This window comes from Stomoxys calcitrans, chromosome 4, assembly GCF_963082655.1.
Source record: "Stomoxys calcitrans chromosome 4, idStoCalc2.1, whole genome shotgun sequence".
NCBI classification, from domain to species: Eukaryota; Metazoa; Arthropoda; class Insecta; order Diptera; family Muscidae; genus Stomoxys; species Stomoxys calcitrans.
In genome coordinates, this window is record NC_081555.1 from 171298367 (window position 1) to 171323896 (window position 25530).

Sequence of the window (25530 nt, forward strand, 5' to 3'; positions counted from 1 at the left end):
TACGCGTGCAAGATTTCATCAAAATCAGATCAGATATAGCCCCAATATATGTCTTTCGTCTTTGGAGGCCACCGTAGCGCAGAGGTTAGCTTGTCCGCCTATGACGCGGAACGCCTGGGTTCGAATCCTGGCACGACCATCAGAAAATGCTTCAGCGGTGGTTATCCCCTCCTAATGCTGGCGACATTTGTAGGGTACTTTGCCATGTAAAAACTTCTCCCCAAAGAGGTGTCGCTCTGCGGCACGCCGTTCGGACTCGGCTATAAAAAGGAGGTCCCTTATCACTGAGCATAAAATTTAATCGGACAGCACTCATTGATTTGTGAGAAGTTTGCCTCAAATCCTTAATGGAATGTTCATGGCCAAATTTGCATATGTCTTTTGTCCGATATGGACTTTTAATGCTGCAAAAACCACAATTTTGGTCCGATCTTTATCAAATTTTTGCATAAAGTGTTCTTTTTGACGTCCCAATGAGTGTCCAAATTTTCTTCAAAATCAAAACACATTTAAATGTAGCTCCCATATATATTGGGTTGCCCAAAAAGTAATTGCGGATTTTTCATATAGTCGGCGTTGACAAATTTTTTCACAGCTTGTGACTCTGTAATTGCATTCTTTCTTCTGTCAGTTATCAGCTGTTACTTTTAGCTTGCTTTAGAAAAAAAGTGTAAAAAAAGTATATTTGATTAAAGTTCATTCAAAGTTTTATTAAAAATGCATTTACTTTCATTTAAAAAATCCGCAATTACTTTTTGGGCAACCCAATACTTTTTAGTCGACATTTGCCTTTTAAACTGCGGTAGCCGGAATTTGGGTGATATTGTGAAAACATCTTGCTGTGTCTATTCGATGCAAAATTAATGGCTGACAAGATTTAGGCAAAGGTTCTATTTATTAGAAGTATTATGTATACTCGGTGGTGTAGGGAATTAATTACACAGCTACGTCTGAGTTTGACTTTTTTTCTTACTGGTTTTCTTGTATTTTTAGGCCTAAAATAGGTACTCATACCTTTTAAGTACCTTCCCTTCACTTTTTCGTTAGGGTTCCATAGTGGGCCATGGTGGCCTTCGCGTGAACTCAACTTTATGGTGGGCTACCCATTCATGCTAAATCTGAACCTAAGCTTAAAAAGATGGATTGCTTTTTCTCCCTTCAGAAATTCTTTGGCTTAAGAACTTTTCATTATATTGTGTTTTAGGCAATATCGCTGCTAGTGATCTGGTAAAGAAGTCCCAGGCAACCTAATCTAAAAATGATTTTCATGTTTCCACCAGAATTTCAACCCAAGCGTTTGAAGTAATAAGTAAGCAATCTTACTAGTGCGTCCACGTAGATAGGCATAACAAAAAACATTTGTGTACTAAGGTAAGGCAACCATAGCGTATGAGTGATAGATTTGTCTCAGCACATAAGTCATACGCACCATGGGCATGATATTTGGAAACATTCCTATGTTAAGAAGACAAAACATTTTAAATTGACACATATTTTTTCGCAATATCATTAAGATGAATGTCTTCAGAATCATTTTGTATGTTTCAAAACATTCACATGTTCACACATTTCTTTTTTACAAGAAACTTCGCTTTTTAATAAACTTCGATGACTTGTATGAATGACAATTACGTGAATGTTGTCAGCAACATAAAACATAAAAAATGCTAAAGAAACGTGTAAAACGTTTATTTCGTTTAAGTGATAACTCAATGGGTGTTTGTCCAAATTGCCATCTCATGCCCAAATAAAACGTGATGACAAAGTTCGCCGTATTAAATAAACTAGGACATAATTTTCGGAATTGCTAACAATTTTATTTTAAGTGCTAGAATGATGTACAACACACAGTGAAATATTTATTATCTCTTAATGAATTGTTGAATAAAATTTATGTCACTCCAATCACTGGTGCAGTTACTTTCACTAACAAGGTTCGTGTCTGTGAATAAATCATCGATAAAATTGGTGGGGAATATACTATTTGATTGCGCCAGACTAATTTGAAATATTCATACATACGAACAATTTTTTAGAAGGTGGAGTTGCATTATCTTACATATAAAAATCAATTTGTGTTTGTTTGTATGTGTGTTCCTTATAGACTCAGAAACGGCTGAAGCGATTTTCTTGAAATTTTTCGCAGATGGTGCATAATGATCCCTTGGTGAAAATAGGGTACTACATTTTTTGATATCCGAAGGGGGGGCGGACTCTCCCCCTTACTTTAATTTTCAAAAACGCCAGATCTCGGAGATGGGAGGTGCGATTTAAGCGAAATTTTGTGTGCTCTCATATAGTATCCTAAAATAAAAATTTGGTATCCAAATTTCGGATAGGATACCTAAGGAAGCCGCCCCACCCTAAAACCTACCAAGCATATATTTAGACCAATCACGACAATATGGGACTCAAATGAAAGGTATTTAGGATAAAAAAAAAAAAACGTATCTGATATCCAATTGTCGGACCAAGTGTTAGGGGGACCATCCCAATCCCCAAAACACCCCTAAATTGGACATATTTACCGACCATGGAAGTATGGGACTCAAATGAAAGGTATTTGCGAGTAGAATAGGAATCTAATATCCAAATATGGGACCACGTTTCTGTAAGTCCACCCCTTCCCCAAAACACCCCCCAAACAGGACTTATTTACTGATCATGGGAATATGGGGCTTAAATAAAAGGTATTTGAAAGTAGAATTAGAATCTGATATCCAAATATGAGACCAAGTGTTTGGGGGCCGCCTCTCTCCATAAACATATCCCAAAGGGGACAAATTTACGACCATAGCAATATGGGGCTCAAATGAAAGGTCTTTGGGAGTATAGCACGAATCTGATATGAATATTCGGGAAAAAAGTCTATGGGGCCACCCCACCCCCACAAAACCACCCAAATAGGAAGTATGTGCTGACTTTTGCAATATGAGGCTCAAATAAGAGGGTTTCTAGAGTAGAACACGAATCCGATATATATTTTCAAGTCCAACTTACTGAGTGGCCGCTCATCCCAAGCCGGTCATGTTTGCCGACTATGGAAATATGGGGCTCAAATTAAAGGTATTTGGCAGTAGACCACGTATCTGATATCAACATTAGGGACCAACTTTCTAGAGGATGTCCCACCACCATAACAACCCCCAAATAAGACGTATTTGATCACCAAGACAATTTGGGCCTTAAAGAGAGTGTAACTAAATATTAATATTGGGTTGCCCAAAAAGTAATTGCGGATTTTTTAAAAGAAAGTAAATGAATTTTAAATAAAACTTAGAATGAACTTTAATCAAATATACTTTTTTTTACACTTTTTTTCTAAAGCAAGCTAAAAGTAACAGCTGATAACTGACAGAAGAAAGAATGCAATTACAGAGTCACAAGCTGTGAAAAATTTGTCAACGCCGACTATATGAAAAATCCGCAATTACTTTTTGGGCAACCCAATAGTTTTAAGGGCCAATACCCCAAACCGTACATATTTGCTGACTTTTGCAATAAGGAGTCCAATCCAATTTTGAGGCCAACGGCAATATGGGATTCAAATAAATGATATATTGATATATGAGAATAGAGCAAGTTGCTGATATATTTTCCGGGCTTAGTGTTTGGGAGACCACCCTAATCCCCAAAACACTCCTAAATAAGGCATATTTATTGACCATGTCAATGTGGAGCTTAAATGAAAGGTATCGGGGGGTAGAGCAAGAATTGATACCCACTTTCGGGACCAATTTTCTGGGGGTCCTTTCCCCCCTTTCCCAAAATACCCCACAAACAGCAATTTTTTATTGACCATCGCAATATGGGGCTCAAATAAAGGTATTTGGGTGTAGAATACGAATTTGATATCCAAATGTAGGACTAGGGGACCACCTCACCTCCGAAAATACCCCTAAATCAGACATCATGAGAATATCGGGCTGAAATGAAATGAATGAAAGAATGGAGTACATCTCATCCAAACTTAAATTCGTAGACCAATAAAGATCATATGGGATTCAGATAAAGATACTTATATTGCCAAGCGATATATTATTTTCGTTGCATAGTAGCTCTTTAATTGTCGACGTAAATATCCAAAGGAAAATTTTGCTCCATATAAAGTAAAAGAAGGCGCAGCGGAGCGGGCCCGGTTCAGCTTGTGTTTAATAAAAATTAAATTACAAGGTAAAAAAAAAAATAAAAAAATTTTCAGAAAATTAAAAAAAATATAATAACTGAATTATGATATCTTAAAATCAAAACTCGACTAAATTATTTAATTCGAAATATAATTTAGTGAAAATTTGTATTTTTTTTTTTTTTTGAAAAATTTCATTTCCGTTATATTTTGTATTAAAAATTAAATTTTTGGCAACATTTTCTATAAAAATAAAAATTTGTCAAAATTCTCAATGACAATCAAATTTACACATATTTTTTTAATTTCAAAAAAAATTTCTTAAAGACAATTTTATTTCTTAAAAAAAAAGAATTTTTCTGAGAAAATTATATTCGAACGTGCAATAACAAGCTTATTGACGTCAACAAAGCACTTAAACCCCAGCTGACAGCAACGACATCCTCTTCAGCAAGTTCAATTGACCATTCTAGCTAAATTTAGAAATTTAGAAATTTCTTCTACTTCTTCAAAAACCCTCAATAATGAGTTTCAATTTTCATATTCCACATACTTTGAAATTATTTAGAAACTCTTGTGGTTTTTTGGTTATTATGTAGGGTTTTCGTTGCTACACATTTGCTTACGTACCATGACGAACAACATATTAAGGAAATTCTAAGAATCCTCAAAATACCAACACATATGAGGGATATATCAGAAAAGTCGTCAAGTGACTATTTCAAAGTTAATTCAAAAGAAAATTTACAGAAAACATCACATACGCATACATTCATGCTGCTACACAAAATCACATACAAATAAGGACTTATATGGCCTCATAAACGGCTTAAACGATTTGTGTGTCATAACCATTAGGGATATCTATAAAAACAACACCACCTACTACCAACATAAAAACTGGAATATACAAATGTATTTACAAATGACTGACTGACTGACTGAGTGAGTGTGCTTGTGTGTGTGTGTGTGTGTGTGCGGTGTGATTGCTCATGCATGTATGAGTAGGCCATTGTGTTGTGTTGTGCTGTATGACAAAAAAGGAAATGGAAAATGTTGAAAACTTGTCCCGGCTGCCTGTTGCTTCTGGTGGCACACAAAATAAAGGAAATTGTTTTTCCTTCTCTTGGTTGTTTTATTCAAGTTGTTGTTGTTAGTTACAGTTGGCGGGAATAAGATGACAAAAATCTCATTTGAGTATGAGTGGGATGATAGTAAAAGATAGCAATCAAAACATCTCTACATTAATGGGACACTGTAAATCTCTGAGTTTCAACTAACATCTCACGTCCTTTTATTATTCTTAATGGTTTGTAGTTTGCTGATGATGATGGCGATGATTATGATGGAATTGCAAATGGAGACTTACAACTCTCAGTAAATGATGTGTTTAAGAATTAAGCCACCTATGAAATAAGGCATTGAGAGCCAAAATAACCTAAGGAGTACATCTAAAAGCACAGAAAATTTGGCAAAGTTTTCCCTGAAGACAAATGTCAAAGAAATGTTCTCTAAAAGCAAAAATTCAATAAAATTTTCCAAAAATAAAACAAATGAGATTTTTTCGAAACACAAATTTCTTATGATTTTTTAGGCAAAATTTCGGTAAAATTTTTTTTAAACACAATAAATTTACATCATTTTTTCAAATGATAAAATTTCAGTTCATTTTCGCCATTGACAAAATGTCCGTGAAATTTTCCCTAAAAACTAAATTTAAGTGAACTTTTTCCTAAAGAAAACATTTGAATGAAATTGTCCCTAAAGACAAAATTTGAATTAAATTTTTCCTAAAAAAAAATTGGAGTAAATTTTCAACAAAGACAAAATTTCACTGAAATTTTTTAAATTCAAAATTTTAATGAAATTTCCATTAAAAAAAACAAAATTAGTAAAATTTTCCTCATAGCAAAATTTTCATCAAACTTCAGTGCAATTTTCGTCAAAGTAAAATTCTCCCCAAAGACACAACTTCATTGAAATTTTCCTTATAACGAAATTTTTAAAGAAATTTCCCTAAAAATAAGTTTTCAGTGAAATATTCTCTTATTCTCAAAATTTTAGCTTAATTTTCCCTTCAGACAAATCTTCAGTAAAATTTTGTCCAATGAAACAATTTTAGTGAAATTTTTTCTAAAAACGAAATTTCTGTAAAATTTTAGTGAAATTTTCTCTAAGGACAAAATTCTAGTGAAAGTTTCCTTCGTGTGGTAAGGTTTTCCTGCTTTCGGAATGAAAATTACCTTCGTGTCCCTCCATCCCACTGGTAAAAATGACATGCTGATACAAGCAGAGTATATCTCCCTAAGCTCAGGAACCAGTCTATCAGACACAGCTTGTAATTTAACCGGTGATACATTATCAGGGCCTGACGACTTAAAGAAGTCGAAACTTCTTATCACCCAAAGGATTTTAGGCTCAGACACAATTTCCCCAATAACCTCCGACGAATGCATACCAGTTACAACCTCTTCTGGCGCCACGTTGTCCGTTGGAGAATTTCCCGAGAAGTTCTAGTGTTTCCTCACCAGACATTGTCCATATATTCTCTGAATTCTGAATATACCCTATTGTAATAGGTCTCGTGATAGAATCTTCCTTACCCTAGAGCTCCCAGATGTGTCCTCCACGGAGCTACAGAATTCCACCCAGAATTTGTTTTGAGCCTTTCTCGGCTCGCCTTTTTAATTTTTTTTATCTCTGCCTTATAGATGTCCCAATCGTATGGCGCTCTTGTGGCTTTCGCTCTGTTGAGGAGTTTTCTGCAGTCCTTCCTTAGAACAACCCTTGGCTTGGCACTGGAACATGCTGACACAAGCGAGTCATTCAGAGCCTTCGTAATCCGCTTGACAATTATGTCTATATCCTGCATAAGTCCAAATGGTTTTTTATGCAGGCTCCTGCCACGATGGCTTAATCCTGCAGGGCTCTTAACCCCGGGTGGAAACGATGCGTCTACCAACGCCTCCATACATAGCCGAAGCCAGCATGAGTACCAATTCGAGTTCACTTTGTCTGGACGTGTCCTCCCCCTTGGTCAGGAGCAGAGTACTATCGAAATGCGATTTTAGGTGTTAAACCAAAGCCACCACGTTGCTACCAACTGGGGCCTCACCAATAGTCAGGCTGGAACCGAAGTTCCAGGGGCTCCTGACTCACGTGGTACCACGGGAGTGGTTGGACCACGTAGTCCAACTACTACCAGTTGAACTCCAGACAGTCCCAGACTGGTCACCTTATGATGCAAGCACCATCCCGTAGCAACACGTCATTCAGTAACCGTCAGAAATAGGCATAACCCGAAATGAGTCAGCATAAGTCTGAGCCAAAACAGGAATGCCATCGAAACATTCACATACCGTCTTACATGTTAGTCACGAGGAATAACATCGACACCATGTTAAAATTTTGAAAACATCGGAAATCTACACACACGCACTCGACCAGCTCCGAAACATCATAGTCCAACCATCTTCAGCTCGCCGACTCAGCTCGATGCAGCCTATTATTTTTGTGTTAACACTACGCAAACAACACACTTTATTTAAAGATAAAAATTCAGTAAAATTTTCATTACAGACAAAATTTTCAGTAAAATTTTCTCTTTAAACAAAATATCAATAAAATATTCTTTAAAGATAAAAATTCAGTGAAATTTTCATTACAGACAAAATTTTCCCTAAAAACAAAATTTTCGTGATAAACAAAATTTCAGTGAAATTTTCCTTAGATGCAAAATTTCAATAAATATTTCACTTGAGACAACATTTCAGTGAATTTTTTTTTATCCAAAATTTCTGTAAAATATTCCCTATAAACAAAATGTCAGTTAAATTTAAAATGAAAATTTCTCTGAAGAGAAAATCTTAGTGAAAGTGCTTTCCAAACGCCAAATTTCAAAGGGTTTTTTTTGTAAAATTTTTGTAAACACAAAATTTTATTGAAAAATTCCCAGGAGACATAATTTGAATGATTTTTTTTTTTAAGAAACTTTCGATAAAATTTTCTCTTGCCACAAAATTTAAGTAAAATTTTCCCTTAAGTCAAAATTTCAATTAAAGTATCGCAAAATGTGAATGAAGCTCTCTTTTAATGATGAAATTTTCTCTAATAACAACATTATTATTGAATTTTCTCTAAGGCCAAATTATTTTAGATTTTTTCTATCAACAGAAAAATATTAAATTTTCCTGAAGACTTACTTTCTCGGAAACCTCCTGCCTTCCTTCCAGGTTTTCTATCGTCGCCTCGATTATACCGCGATGGTATGAGCTGCTCCCATCTTCAATCCATTCTCCCATCGCCTTAAATCTCATAACCGCAGTGGCTGCCTCACACTTTATCTGTATGTCAATGGGATAGATATCTAGAATAGTCTCCAGTGCCCTAGTGGGCATGGTCCTCATCGCTCCGCCTATGCCAAGACAAGGCGGAGCGATGAGGACCACGCCCATTAGGAAACCTGAAAGGAAGGGAAAAGGTTTCCGATCGAATACCTGAGATGAACCTTGAGGTCGGGTGCGAGGCACTGCTACCAGCGGCACAATCTTGAATTGACGGAACCCCAGTACTGCCATCTGAAAGATCATGTTACACGGATGAATCAAAGCTAGAGGACAGAGTGGGCCTGGGGGTCTACATTGAGAACCCAGGGACTGAGATCTGTTTTAGACTGCCTGACTGCCTGTTTTAGACTGCCGTAATACGGTCATACAGGCGGAGATCCGGGCGATCACGGAACGCTTGAGGTGGTGTGGTGCTAACGCGAGGACGCCAAGTGTGAACATCTTTACCGACAGTAAAATTGTTATAAGGGTTATAACAACCAGGACGGTAAGGTCACGAACAGTCTTGGAGTCTAAGAAGGAGATTAACACCTTCTCCGAGGATGGTAAAATTCGCATCGTTTGGGTGTCGGGCTCTGACGGAGTTACAGGGGTATGAAAGGGCAGACTATCTGGCGGTGAAGACCAGAGGACTGCCATCAATAAACTTGGTTAACCCGAAGCCTTTCGGGTCGACGAAGTCCGAGTTAAGGGCGTGGGCGATGAATGCGCATGCAACACTGTGGAACAGTGAAGCGGTTGGTAGAACGGCGAAAATCCTATTGGGGGATCCAGATCGTGAGAAGACAAGGATATTAATGAAAGGAAGTAAGAAGGAGGTTAATATATTGGGTTGCCCAAAAAGTAATTGCGGATTTTTCATATAGTCGGCGTTGACAAATTTTTTCACAGCTTATGACTCTGTAATTGTATTCTTTCTTCTGTCAGTTATCAGCTGTTACTTTTAGCTTGCTTTAGAAAGAAAAGTGTAAAAAAAAGTATATTTGATTAAAGTTCATTCTAAGTTTTATTTTAAAAAATCCGCAATTACTTTTTGGGCAACTCAATAGCTATTGGTATCATAACGGGATACATAGGACTACGAGCTCACTTATGTAACAGCATGTGGGCAAGTGACAGCATGTGTAGGGCATGCGGGGAAGATGATGAGATGTCGGAGCATTTCCTTTGTCATTGTCCGACTTTCGTGTCTAACAGATACCAGCACTAAGGTGGGGACACAATACCAGACATGAACCAAGTTAGGGGCGTGGCATGGAAAACAATTAAGGATTTTGTAAGTAGCACAGAATTACTAACTTAAAAATCATCTTTTTCATCTGTTTGGCTTTTAACGGCCGGTCATGCGAGTCAATTTTTTGTTTCATTGTCTTTGAAGTCGAGCTTAATGACCAAGCGAATGTTGTTTCTAAATGGAAGACGAAAAGCTCGTCTCCTAAACAAAATCCACCACATACGTCGTGGTCATGTTTGACGTCGGCAGGCGGCAGGTTTGCCTCGTAGACATGGGAATAAAATGAATGCAAAAGCCATAGAGGGGAGTTGAAGTCTGTCTGAAGAGATATTGCTCAGTGAAAAAGCTTACAGCGAACAGTCTGGTAATAGTAGTTGAGATTTCACATAGGATTTGTGCTTATGATCTCAACTATAAGTACTTCGAACAACAAGCTGTGAACTGTAGGCCGGTCAGAGGGACGGACATAGTTCACGATGGTGCCGATGAGATAATGAAACTCAATTAACGAAACGCATCCACCAGTGGGGTGACATGTATCCTGCCTTGTCTGAGGAACTGGCAATTGCTTTCCTTCAAGACTCAATTATCAATCTCTCCTTTGGATGTTGCATTCGCTTGGTCATTAGGCTCGACTTGAAAGTCAATGAAACAAAAAAAAAAAAACTAACTTAAAAATTTTAGAGCGCACAACAAATCGATTACTGGCGTAGGCGTATGTCCATAGTGGCATGGGGCGGATTAATATCTACACCCTCTTTTCAACCTAATCTAACCAACTTTTTCCCAGAATATCCTGTTGTGTTAGATATAAACATATTAAAATTTGTGATTTAATACACTCCTGCTTGGCACTCGCAAAATGTACACACTCTAGTAAACACATGTCCAAGTGTAAGCATGTCTGTATTAAAGTTCATTTGGATTGTTTTGTGTGCTAATTGCCGGAATGTTATCATTTTCTTAATTTCTTGACATGCCACCCCCATGATGAAGTGACGATGATAATGCCGCTAAGAACAAATGAGTATGAAGTACCTCCAAAAATGATGGATAGACAAGCTGCCGAGGCAGCATTGATAGTCATTTAATTTGGTTGGTGCTGCTGGTATTATTGGTAAATATTTAATAAACGATATCAACAATTGATATATACGTATGTTATTTAGTTCTTGTCAAAAAATAAAAAAAACAAAAACAAAAACCAAAACGCAAAGAGCTTATATCTGATTAAAGGCTAAAAAGCAAATATGTTTACCAACTGCTCTTAGAAATCATGATTTGATTGGCAAAAGTATAACTAAATTTTTTAAAGAAACGAAATGAGTTAATCTGAAAATCTGTCAGTTTAATGGAATTTAATGATAATGATAAAATCTTAAAAAAATCAATCTGGAAAAAATTTCGTTAAAATTTTCTTCTTTAATAAAGTTTTTTTTTTTATTTTGTTTCTAGATAATTTTCAAATCAGTATCGCTACGTTTAGAATAATCAGTCTGTTTTTATCTTTAATAAATTTTAAAACGTGCAAAAGGCATTTTTTTAAACGCTCGATTTGTAATTATACAGACCTAGCTGAGCCCGGCCCGCTCTGCTGCGCTCGATAATACTATGTTGGAGAGGAGTACTCTACATTTGGAAATGTCTGCCTATATTCATTTAGTCATTCCGCAACACATCGAAATATCAATTTCCTACCCAACAAATTATATTATTTCGGATAGTCGTAAAATTCTAAGACGATTTAACGATGTCCGTGTCTGTCCGTCCGTCTTTTATAATCACTCTACAGGCTTCAAAAATTGAGACATTGAGCCGATCTCCCGATAAAGGGTCTGAAGCCCATAAAAACTTTATTTTTAACCGATTTCGTTGAAATTTGAAACAGTGAGTAGTTTCAAGCCTCTCAACGTTGAACATAAATATGGTTTCAGATCGGACTATATTTAGATATATCTGTCATATAGACCGATCTCCGGATAAAGGGTCTGAAGCCCATAAAAGCTTTAATTTTTAACCGGTTTTTGCTGAAATTTGAAATAGTGACTAGTTTTAGGCCCCCTAACATAGGACCCAAATATAGTTCAGATCGGACTTTATTTAGATATAGCTGCCATATAGACTGATCTGCCGATAAAGGGTCTGAAGCCCATAAAGGCTTTGTTTTTTATCCGATTTTGTTGAAATTTAAAACAGTGAGTACTTTTACGCCTACGAACATCTGACCCAAATATGGTTCAGATCGGACTATATTTAGATATAGTTGCCCTATAGGCCGATCTCCTGATAAAGAGTCTGAAGCCCACAAAAGCCCTATTTATTATCCGATTTCGCTGAAATTTGAAACAGTTGTTAGTTTTACAATAGGTCTCCCGACATCCGCCCTAAATTTGGATCGGACTATATTTAGATAAAGCTGCCATATAGACCGATCTCCCGATAAAGGGTCTGAATCATCAATTTCACTGTAATTTAAAACAGTGAGTACTTTTAGGCCTCTCGACATCTGACCCAAATATGGTAAAACAAGTAAGAAGGCGTTAAGTTTCCACCACCTCGGGTATATATGTAAACCACCTTTCGTCAAAATCCGGTGAAAAATGCATACCTTATGCCCCATAGCAGCTATATCGAAATATGTTCCGATTTGGACCAAATGCTAATAAGTACAAGTCATTGTTCAATTGTGTATAACAAAATATTGGTCTTTTAAGTAGCTATATCTAAAAGTAAACCGATTTGAACCATGTACTACACGGATGTCGAAATGCTTAGCATAAGTCACTGTGTAAAATTTCAGTGAAATCGGGTAATAAATGTGGCTTTTATGGGCCTAAAATCCTAAATAAGGGGATCGGTCTAAACCGATCTAGGCCAAATTGACGAAGGATGTCGAAGGGCTTATTACAACTCACTGTCCCAAATTTCAGAAAAATCAAATAATAAATGTGGCTTTTATGGGCCCAAGACCCTAAATCGAAGTATCGGTCTATATGACAGCTATATCCAAATGTGGACCGATCTGGGCCAAATTGACGGAGGATCTTGAAGGGCCTAACACAACTCACAGTCCCAAATTTCAGCAAAATCGGATAAAATATGTGGCTTTTATGGGCCTAAGACCCTAAATGGGAGGATCGGTCTATATGGCGCTATATCCAAATCTGGACCGATCTGGGCCAAATTGACGAAGGATGTCGAGGAGCCTAACACAACTCACTGTCCCAAATTTCAGCAAAATCGGATAATAAATGTGGCTTTTATGGGCCTAAGACCCCAAATCGGAGGATCGGTCAATATGACAGCTATATCCAAATCCTGACCGATCTGGGCCAAATTGACGAAGGATGTCGAGGGGCCTAACATAACTCACTGTCCCAAATTTCAGCAAAATCGGATAATAAATGTGGCATTTATGGGCCTAAGACCCTAAATCGGCGGATCGGTCTATATGGGGGCTATATCAAGATATAGTCCGATATAGCCCATCTTCGAACATAACCTGCTTATGGACAAAAAAATAATCTGTTCAAAGTTTCAGCTCAATATCTCTATTTTCGAAGACTGTAGCGTGATTTCAACAGACAGACGGACGGACATGTCTAGATCGTCTTAGATTTTCACGATGATCAAGAATATATATACTTTATAGGGTCGGCAATGGATATTTCGATGTGTTGCAAACGGAATGACAAAATGAATATACCACCATCCTTCGGTGGTGGGTATAAATATAGGACTGTATTTAGATATAGCTATCATATAGACCGATATGCCGGTTAAGAGTCTTAAGCTCATAAAAGCTTTATTTATTATCCGATTTTGTTGAAATTTGAAATACAAATTCAACAATGACTTATAATTATAAGACCACTCAATGTCCGTGCCGAATTTGGGTGCATAAGTTATTCAAATTTCATCGGATTATGACGAAAGGGGGTTTACATTTATACCCGAGGTGGTGGGTATCCAAAGTTCGGCCCGGCCGAAATTAATGCCTTTTTACTTGTTCTACACTCAAATACCTCTTATTTAAACCCCACATTGCAATCGTCAGTAAAAATCCTTGTTGGGGTGAGGTGCACCCCCAGAGACTTGGTCCCAAAAGTGAAAGTCAATTTCGTGCTCTATTCCCAAAGATTTTTCATTTGCATATTGCCATGTTCGGTAAATATGCCCGATTTGAGGGGTTTTATGGGGATGGGGTGACTCACGAAATACTTAGTTCCACAATTGGATATCAGTTTCGTATTTTACTCTCAAATACCTTTGAGTCCCATATTGTAGTGATTGGTCTATAAACACGTTTGGGGGTGGGCGGTCCTCCTAGCCACCCCACCTTAGATTTCGGTACCAAGTTTTTAACTAAACAGATTTTTCTGCAAATTTTTTGTTTTTATATCTTTTTTTTTTTTCTTTGACAAAGATTTGGCAATTAAACTACTTTAAACACCGCCTTGGGTGGGGAAGTTAAAAAATAATACCTCAAACAACCGCAACGAAATTCCCATATTTTATTTTTCTTTATTCAAAGGACCAATAGGTTGTCATAACATCATCCAGCATGATGATTAATTTTGACTATTCTGCCCTCTCTGTTTAAGATTGCTTCTCCAAATAACTGAATCCAATCGAAGACAGCCAATGAATGGCGCTAATTTAAACGTTAGTGCTACTCGCTTGGATCATCATGTGGTGGTTGTCTATGAATGACTATCATACCACCTATTAAATGGTCATCATATAGTCTTTTTTAAATCAAATAAATTTATCATATTAAACGATTTTCTATGTTAAAGAACTAATTTGCCAGTGTGGTGGCAATAGTTCTTACTATTAAAGCATGTAAAACTTTTGAACAAAAAAATGTTGCCCAGCAACACTTCGTTTGGTCTTGTCTATCTATGAGCTAAACATGGTTGCAACCTTAACGTTACGTTTTGCAACTCCTGCTATCACAATTTCGGGGCTATGGCGGCCTACACTTATTTGTGTCTCCACACATTAGTTAAATCGCACAGTGCCCTGTCATTATAATTTATCGATTGTTTTAGGGTGAGATGGTCCGCTAGATATATGAGCAGAATAAAGAGCAAGATTCGCAATTCATAACCTTAAACCTTCAATTTAACCCCATATTGTCATGATTGGTGTATACAGCCGTTTGGTGGAGGGCGTTTATATGAGGGGTTGTGCGCAACTTGAGCACAAATTTGAATGACGCACTCTACTCAAAAAAATCAATTACTTGATTACCCATTAATTTAATAGGTCAAATAACCTATTGGAGGCGAAGCACTACCTAGATTCTTAGACACAAAGAATAATGTCATATTCGCTATCTGCTCTCAAATGCCTTTCATTATAGTTTCATCAAGCTATGGGGGAGGGTCCGCCCCCCTCCCGATATCAAAAAATTATATAGCCTATGTTTCTTTCCAGACGAATCTACACAATCTGTGAAAATTTCAAGGTAATCGGTTCAGCCGTTTTTGAGTCTATACGGAACAAACAAACAAACACAAATTAAATTTTAAATATAAGATAAGTAGCATTAGAATGGCGGTGCTTAACAAATACTCTTAATTAAAAATGCTGATTATCGAGTGTCTAAAATTTTGCTCCTCAATGTATGTTAATAGAATAGCGGCAAAACAATAAAACAACTGGCTGATATACGCAGAGAAAGGAAGAGATAGATAGGTAGATAGAGTAGATAGGGGTTTGCTTGTGAACCACTCACCTGTGATATTGGAGTTCTGGTTATTATCTATGTTATGGCTCGTTTGACAGCGATAACTACCAGCAAAATATATAGCCATCGCTCCGATGGCAGCGCCCAAAACTGTCAAGGCCACAGCCAACACCAGAAGACGGCATCGCAGTGATGGCTCCTTGAGCAATAAATCGCTTTGTGGCGAATGGGCATACGCTGAGGGAGCATTACACTGCAGTGTGGTGCGACTGCCACCGCCACCGCCTCCACTGTCGGTTCCCAGGAAAACCACAGTTGGATGTTTGATGTGACCCACATTGTTGGCACATTGAGGCGGCGTTGATGATTGATGCATAACTTCGTTAACGGATAAATCGGATTTGTTCTCCCCGCCCAGCAATGGTGAAATCACCGATGATGCACTTGCATCCTCCTTCTGTGAGAGATTGTGCAAGGTTGCCTCGATGTCAGTAATGCCTACACCATCACTATCAACATCGATGATTTGTTGTTGTTGTTGTTGTTGCTGCTGCTGTTGTTTGCTGGAAGGACTACCAGCACCATGGCCATTGTTCTTGGTGACATACGGCGTTCGCAGATAGCCATTGTTTATGAGTTTATTGTTTTCCGCTGGCATCGTTCCTCTTTTCGCCTTCACCACAATTCCAATGTTTTTTTTTTTGCAGCGGATTTTTGATTTGTTTGGGGTTTAGATGGTCTTTTTGTCACGTACTCAATGCTGTTGCTGTTGCTGCTGTTCTGCTGCTTCCACCGAAGTGGTTTGGTGGTTTCGTGTGTTGATTGTTCTTTTACACAGACATGCAGAATTCGGAGAACTGCCGGGCACAAATCCCTTAAAATCTGCAGTAGCTAATTAACACCTCTCATTGTTCATTTTGGAAAATGCATTTTCGTGTGACAACTAGCGATGCTGTAGGAGATCTTTTTTTTGTTGTATCAGAGTTGTACTTTTATTAATTAATTTTCAATTTTGTCTTAAATAATTTGGTAATTTTCACAAAAATTTCGTTGGAATTTATTTGAAACGATTTTGTGTTGGTCAAATTCATAACTGTGGAGTCTTCACTTTTGACTGATTCTTTCTTCCGATTGGTATTCACTTTTTACTCTATATGTATATGTGTCTGTCTGTCTGTTGTTTCTATCTGCTGTCTCTACGCACTGTTGTGATAAAGGTGATTATTTGAAACTGTAGCGTTTTTGTTGTTAAATTTTTGTTTGGTAATTTATAACGGTTATTTGCTTTTGTTTAACTCTGTATTTGTTTCAGTGACGCATATGAATATTTAAGTGATAAAATGTAGATAGAGAAATTTTAATATTTTTAGGTGCAACATTTCTTTTGTCAGTAATAATAAATATTTCAATATATTAGCCAACGATGATTGGGAATATTCCCTAAAATATATATGACGTAGAACCATGTTAACTCAATTTATGCCAATTCGATTTTCTTGCTTATGTTGTGGTTGAAAGATAATGGCTGAACAAATTATTTTTGTCAAAGGCGAGGCAAGTCTATTTTGGAGGAAAATTGAGTTGTAACAAGTAAAAGCGTGCTAATCTAATCTTATATACCCTCCACCATGGATCGCATTTGTCGAGTTCTTTTCCCGGCATCTCTTCTTAGGCAAAAAAAGGATGAAAGAAAAGATTTGCTCTGCTATTGGAGCGATATCAAGATATGGTCCGGTTCGGACCACAATTAAATTATATGTGTAAAATGTCAGCCAATTCTAGAGCGATATCAAGATATGGTCCGGTTCGGACCACAATTAAACTATATGTGTAAAATGTCAGCCAATTCGAATAAGAATTGCGCCCGTTGGGGGCTCAAGAAGTAAAATAGAGAGATCGATTTATATGGGGGCTGTATCAGGCTATAAACCGATTCAGACCTTAATAAATACGTATGTTGATGGTCATTAGAGGACCCGTCGTACAAAATTTCAGGCAAATCGGATAATAATTGCGAGCTCTAGAGGCTCAAGAAGTCTAGATCAGTTTATATGGCAGCTATATCAGTAGTTGGAAACCATTGCAAAACACGTCGTTCAACATTTCATTCCAATCGGATAAGAATTGCGCACTTTAGAGGCTCATAGCAAAACACAATCTGATAAGAATTGCGCCTTCTAGAGGCTCAAGAAGTCAAGACCCAAGATCGATTTATATGGCAGCTATATCAAAACATGGAGCGATATGGCCTATTTACAATCCCAACCGACCTACACTAATAAGAAGTATTTGTGCAAAATTTCAAGAGGCTAGCTTCTTCACTCCTTCGAAAGTTAGCGTGCTTTCGACAGATGGACGGACATGGCCAGATCGACATAAAATGTCACGACGGTCAAGAATGTTAGTATACCCCCATCCTATAGTAGAGGCTATAAAAATTTTGCAATTTTATAAAGAGCAAAAACTCATAAACAAATAATTCTGAAAATAAGATCTATGGAAACCGATTTTGTGTTTTGTAGTATTTCCTGCTGGACAAATGCATCTCCGTGGATGGCCTATGTCCTCCAATAGGGTTTAATTGGTGTTTTATCCTAATTATCTCCTACCTAAAACACATTGGGCAAGAGTAAGTCGACAAAATAAACAAACAGATACCGTCGTTCCAAGTTGACCGTTTTTGGGTTAAAAAAAAACGACACACCATTTTTAGCTATTTTGGTCTCATTTCAAGTGTTATATCTCGAAAACTAGTTAAGGGATTCTCATTTTTTGTTTTGTCTATGGAAGAATACATTGTGAATAGTATAATAAGTTAAGAATAATAAAAACAAGTAAAAAGACATTAAGTTCGACCAGGCCGAACTTTGGATACCCACCACCTCGGGTATATATGTAAACCCTAATTTCTTCACAATCCGGTGAAAATTGCATAACTTAAGCACCCAAAATTCGGCACGGACATTGAATACATATGTCACTATTCAATTTTGTAGAACATAGTATTGGTATTTTTGGTAGATATATCCAATTATAAACCGATCTGAACCATGTTAAGGTCGGATATAGTGAAACTCAGAAAAACTCACTGTTTCAAATTTTAGCAAAATCGGGTAACATATAATAAAAGCTTTATTTATTTTGGGCTTTAGTCCCCTTATCGGCAGATCGGTCTATATGGCAGCTATATCTAAATATAGTCCGATCAGAACCATATTTAGGTCGGATGTAAGGAGGTCTTAACTTACTCACTGATTAAAATTTCAGTGAAATCGGGTAATAAATTCAGACCCTTATCGGCAGATCGGTGTATATGAAAACCGATCCAAACAATATTTACATCAGATGTCGGGAGGCTTAAAATAACCTACAGTTTTAAATTTCTGCGAAATCAGTTAATAAATAAAGCTTTTATGGGCTTCAGACCCTTTATCGGGAGATCGGTCTATATGGCAGCTATCCCTAAATATGGACCGATTTAATCGATATTTAAGTCAGATGTCGGGAGGCTTAAACTGATCCACTGTTGCAAATTTCATCAAAATCGGGTAATAAATAAAGCTTTTATGTCCTTCAGACCCTTTATCGGGAGATCGGTGTATATGGGAGCTATATCTAAATATAGTCTGATCTGAGCCATATTTGGGTCAGTTGTCGGGAAGCTTTAAACTACTAACTGTTTAAAATTTCAGCAAAATAGGATGATAAATAAGTTTTTACGGGCATTAGACCCTTTATCGGTAGATCGGTCTATATATGGACCGATTTGGCCCGTTCAAGAACTTAACCAGCGTGCATCAAAAAGACGTATCTGTGTCAAATTTCAGCTCAATATCTCAATTGGTGAAGGCTGTAGAGTGATTACAACAGACAGACGGATAGGCGGACAGACACACGGACATCGTTAAATCGTCTTAGAATTTTACGACGATCCGAAATATATATACTTTGTAGGGTCGGACATTGACATTTCTATGTGTTGCAAACGGAATGACTAGATGAATGTACCCCCTATCCTACGGTGGTGGGTATAAAAAATGATTTCTTCACTATTAAAAAAGTATCCATTTTTCACTATTTTTCAACTTTGATGGCAAATAAAAAAAAATGTACCCAAAATAACCCTCCCCATATTTTCAAAATACGCTCTTCGAATACCCCTTAACATAATTCAAAAAAGTTTGGTAGCCCGTAGAGGCAAAAAATGTAAAAAGGAATTGGATTTAAGAAGTGTTTGGAGAACATGTCCTACAGTCGAAAAATCCTTGGAATAATTCTATAACATTTGAACGGATTAGAATATCTATACGAAACTTGACACAGTGAATGTGGAGATGGTTTCCAATATTTATGCAAAATTTGAAGGGATTGACATGGGGCGTGAAGGTAGGTCACCTCAAGCATTTAAAATTTTGAAGCGCTGCCAAATGGGCATTTACAGACCGATGGTCATGATCCTTTTTGCAAAAGATAGAGTTCTAAAAATATATAGATGTGTGGAATATCCATAACTTTTTTATAAGGTGTTGGAGTTAATTTTTTTTGTTTGTTGTACGCTTCACAACTTAAAATTTCCGAAAAATAACTAAATTACGAATTATGATAAAAATTTTACAGAGAATTGAAAAAAATTTTGAAAAAAATTTTTTTTTTGGCTCATGGTGCCATATTTGGATATAACTGCCATATAGACCGATCTATCGTCCGATGAAAAGCGCATTTATTGTTCTATTTCACTGAAATTCGAGACAGTGAGTTGTGTTAGGCCACTCGACTTCCTTCTTCAATTTGGCCCAGATCGGTCAGATTTGGATTCAGCTGCCATATGGATCGATCTCTCGATTTAAGGTTTTGGCCCCATAAAAAGTGCATGATTTCGCTGAAATTTGCGGCTGTGAGTTGACTTAAATCCTTCGCCATCATTTTTAAATTTGGTTAAGATCGATCCAGATTTTACCAAAGTTTGGGACTGTTAGTTGTGTTAAGCCCTTCGACATCCTTTTTTAATTTGGCTCAGATCAGTTAAGATTTGTATGTAGCTGGCATGACCACTCAGACCACTCAATGGCCGTGACGAATTTGGTCCAAATCGGACCATATTTCGATATAGCTGCTTTGAGTGCATTTTTCACCGGATTATGACGAAAGGTGGTTTACATATATGCCTAAGGTGGTGGGTATTTATAGTTCGGCCCGGTCGAACTTAATGCTTTTTTAACTTCTTTTCATTGTTTTTACCTATTAAAGTAAGGTCATGATTTGGTAAATAAAACTATCTTAATTAAACAAAAAATTAAAAAATTTATAAAAAATTTGCTTTGAAAAAATTTTTTTTCCAAAAAAAAAAAAGATTTTTTTTTCCAAAAAAAAAAAAAGATTTTTTTTTCCAAAAAAAAAAAAGATTTTTTTTCAAAAGAAAAAAAAAGATTTTTTTTTTAAATTTTGATTTTTTTCCTAATAGTTTATTAACCACCGTATGACCGTCTTTTAATATATGTAGACTATTGGAACAAGTAAAGTGTGCTAAGTTCGGCCGGGCCGAATCTTATACACCCTCCACCATAGATCGCATTTGTCAAGTTCTTTGTCCGCTATCTCTTTATCGGCAAACAAAGGATAATGGATAAGAATTGCTATGCTATTGCAGCTATATCAAGTTATAAACCGATTGGGGCTATACTTGGTTTGGCTGTGGAATTCATTGTTCAAAATTTCTGCCAAATCGGATAATAATTGCGCCCTTAGAGGCTCAAGAAGTATAATCGGCAGATCGATTTATATGGGAGCTATATCAGGTTGTGAACCGATTTAGACCATATTTGGCACAGTTGTTGGAAGTCAAAACAAAACTACTTACTAATAAATCTCCCATGAACATTCCATTACGGAGTAGGGTATACTTGTCTCATATCATAGAGCGCAGTCTTTAAACTTTGTTGAACAATAAATTAAGAACTGACCCGATTAGTACTAACTCTTCCCACTTCTGTAAATTATATATTGTAACTTGGCATTATTGCTTGCAATTTTACTTTGTGGTTCTCTAAAATATCGGCCTTTCAGCAGCGGCAGTCGACCAAACCATATCACATCAAAGCAAGGAGAAAAACCAATACTCGTCTAAAAACATTACTTGGTCTTTCTTTTATATGTCCCTCCCCTCTCTAGGTTAAAGGCAATCATTTCTTACATTGGTCGTTAGGGTTTGTAGTAGATTTCTTTGCAACGCTTTTGGTAAATGAAAGTGCGCTGCCACTTTCTGCCAGGTAAGATTTTATTTAGAAAGAAAGTTCACACTTAACTTTCTTCATAATATTTAAGCTCAATGATAAGGGGCCTCCTTTTTTTACGCCGAGGCTGAACGGCTTGCCGCATAGCGACATTTCTTGGAAGGATACCACAAATGTAGCCAACATAAGTAAGAGGATAACCACTACTGAAAATTTATCTAATGTTTACGATGGGATTTGAAGCCAGTCATAAAAATAATTGCGCTCTCTAGCGGCTCAAGAAGTCAAGTTCCGAGATAGGTTTATGTGGGAGCTATATCAGGTTATGAACCGACCATACTTGGCACAGTTGTTGCAAGTAAAAAAACAAAACACTTCATGGAAAATTTCAGCCAAATCAGGTAATAATTACGCCCTCTAGCGGCTCAAGAAGTCAAATTCCGAGATCGGTTTATATGGAAGCTATATCAGGTTATGAACCGATTTCGACCATACTTGGCACAGTTGTTGAAAGTAAAAAACTAAAACACTTCATGGAAAATTTCAGCCAAATAAGGTAATAAATGCGCCCTCTAGCGGCTCAAGAAGTCAAGCTCCGAGATCGGTTTATATGGGAGCTATATCAGGTTATGAACCGATTTCGACCATACTTGGCACAGTTGTTGAAAGTAAATAATAAAACACTTCATGCAAAATTTCAGCCACATCAGATAATGATAGCGCCCTCTAGCGGGTCAGGAAATTAAGATCCAAGATCGGTTTATATATTCTGGTTTTGAACCGATTTGGACCATACTCGGCACAGTTGTTGGAAGTTGTAACAAAACATTTCATGCAAAATTTCAGCTATATCGAAAAATAATTGCGCCCTCTAGAGGCTCAAGAAGTTAAGATCCGCGATTGGTTTATATGGCAGATATATCCCATTTTAACTAATAGGAAGTATTTGTGCAAAATTTGACATACTCAATGTGACCAACTTTTAAGCCCCATGCATCAACTTCTGAACCTACTAGGGTCCCCATACTTAATGGAAAATACATCTACATTGACTATGTAAATTTTCGTGCACATAAATTTATCCGTTCAAATATTCCAGAATTATTTCCAAGTTCAACATTGACCTAAAACTTCTCAATAGCTACTGAATCGATTTTAATGATTTTAAAACTAAAAGAAAGCGTCAGGTGTTATCTTTTGAAAAAAAAAGATTAAACAAGTTATAGTCCGATTCGGACCATAAATGGATGCTAAACATTGTAGAAGTCATTGTGTAATATTTCAGTTCATTCGGGTAAGAATCGCGCCTTGTAGGGGCTCAAGAAGCAAAATCGGGAGATAGGTTTATATGGGAGCTGTATCAAGCTATTGATCGATTCAGACCATATTAGACAAGTATGTTGAAGGTCATGAGAGAAGCCGTTGTACAAAATTTCTGCCCAATCAGATGACAATTGCGCCCTCTATAGGCTTAAGAAGTCAAGATCCCAGATCTGTTTATATGGCAGCTATATCAGGTTATATACCGATTTGCGCCATACTTGGCACAGATATTTAAAGTCGTAACAAAACACCTCATGCAAAATTTCAGCCAAATCGGATGAGAATTGCGCGCTCTATTGGCTCAAGAAGTCAAGATCCAAGATCGGTTTATATAACAGCCATACCAGATTATGAACCGAATCATAACTCAGCTGTTGGAAGTGATACCAAAACACCACGTGCAAAATTTCATTCAAATCGGACAAAAAATTGTGCCCTCTAGAGGCTCAAGAAGTCAAGACCCAAGATCGGTTCATACGACAGCTATATCAAAACATGGACCGATTTGGCCCATTTACAATCCCAACCGACCTACACTAATAAAAAGTATTTGTGCTAAATTTCAAGCGGCTAGCTTTACTCCTTCGACAGACGGACGGACATGGCTAGATCAACTTAAAATGACATGACGATCAAAAATTTATATACTTTACGGGGTCTCAGACCCATATTTCGAGGTGTTACAAACAGAATGACGAAATTAGTATACCCCCATGCTATGGTGGAGGGTATAAAAATCTAGCTCGATGCAAAAGTTACAAATTTTTATGCGGGTAAAAAACAATCCTGAACCACTATGCGTCATAGCATTCATTAGCTGTTTGTTGAGCCCCCAAAATGTCAATCACTCACACAAGTCGCATCACAACTTATCCAAAATCGTTAAGAAAAAGCCTTAAAAAATCTCAATTTAATAGACATACTCGATGCTGGAGAAGCTTAAACAAAGCACTCACGTCCACATGGTCAACATGTTTTTAGTTTAGTTTGCCATGGGGAATAGTAAGTAACTCACATCTGACAAGTTGTAGTGTGGAGTACACAATTAGCCACCATTTGCAACAAAGGTAATTAAATTAATGAACAAATCTATTAACAATTTTATACTACACTGTAGTTAATGTTATTATTTAAGTGCTAGAACAACAATAGCATACGCCATATGCAGCAGCAGGTCCTTGGTATGGAAACTCTCTCTAATACTCCTTTGCTGCCCTTTTGTTGGTGCTCTCTCTTTTCGTACTCTGCCTATGCTAGTTGGCTTTGCACTTTGCAGGCAAAGTTCCATAATTGCTTTGTATTCTTTGGGGTAATTGCCTTTGGTGGCACAGTATGGCTTAAAGTGTTTTCCCAGGAATGCTATTAAAAATGCAATAACAACTTTGCACACAACCACAAGTTTATTATTGGCCTGTACATGGAATAACAGAGAAAAAGAACAGGAATGACAAATTCATTAGATTTTAATTAAATGCTCATGCAATAATACATATATGCATGACATTAGTGGCCACTAAAGTAGCACATTCAAGAGCTATGGGTGCGAATATTGAATTCCGCTAACTTTGTCACCTGTCCCCAGCTTACACTTTATATGAATTGCTGCTTTAACTTGTTACCAGTCACAAGAACTTCTTATACTTAAAATGACATTTTATAAGATTGTGAGATTAGCTCAGCAAAAAAAAAAAAAAACTCGTAAAAGTCTCTCTGGAGTTTAAACAACTCTTTGACCTAAGAGAAATGTCTTTCTTCTCTTCAGAAATGATATATGTGTGGAATGGAACCTTAACCGGTTTTATTAATATAAGTCATGACTATTTAAATGCCCACATTTGTTGTTTTGCTCATTTAGATTGCTTCTCAACGAAGGATTTAGCATTTGCCTCAGCCAAGTGGAAACTCGCCAACCCTAAGGGGTTGCGGTTAGTCTTAGGAAACACAATTAACTGCAATACATAGATGTGTGCCCCTTTAAGAGAGTCATGAACATGAGAGTGTAATGATAATGCTGCCAAACATCTACCAATGGTGTGTTGTTTCTAATTAAATCCGGCTGTTGTCTGTCAAACTCTTTTCAGTAGTCAATAAAATCCTTTATACTGGTGATATTTATTCTCATGGTCATTAGCTCGACTCACACCCCCTAAAAGAGTGTTAATGTAAAACCAGTAAAAGCGTGCCAAGTTCGGCCGGGCGGAATCTTATATACCCTCCACCATGGATCGCATTTGTCAAGATCTTTGAACGATACTTTCATATAGAAAAACACCACCTCCAAAACTTCAGGCAAATCGAGTAAAAATTGCCCCCATCCAGAGGCTCAAAAAGTCAAACTGGGAGATCGGTTTATATGGCAGCTATATCAGTTTATATACCGATTTAAACCATACTTGGAACAGTTGTTGAAAGTCATACCAAAACATACAAAAGTCATACCAAGACATATGCAAAATTTCAACCATATTAGATAAGAATTGCGCCCTCTAGAAACCCAAGAATTTTAATCGGGAGATCGGTTTATATGGCGGCTATTTCAGGATATGAAGTGATGTATACCATAATTGATACAGTTG

At 37.0% G+C, this 25530-nt stretch overlaps 1 protein-coding gene across 9 annotated transcripts in view; it reads right to left on the bottom strand.

Annotated features, from left to right (window-relative positions):
• LOC106085555 (neprilysin-1) overlaps positions 1–25530 on the bottom strand; it is an 81158-nt gene that overhangs the window by 17405 nt on the left and 38223 nt on the right. For 8 of the 9 annotated variants that reach the window (XM_013249866.2, XM_013249861.2, XM_059367539.1 and 5 more), the window contains one exon: positions 15450–16604. In XM_013249866.2, the coding sequence (XP_013105320.1) occupies positions 15450–16059 (610 nt within the window). In that variant the 5' untranslated portion in view covers positions 16060–16604. The remainder of the gene's footprint in view (positions 1–15449; positions 16605–25530) is intronic. The other variant, XM_013249860.2, reaches the window with a different exon arrangement.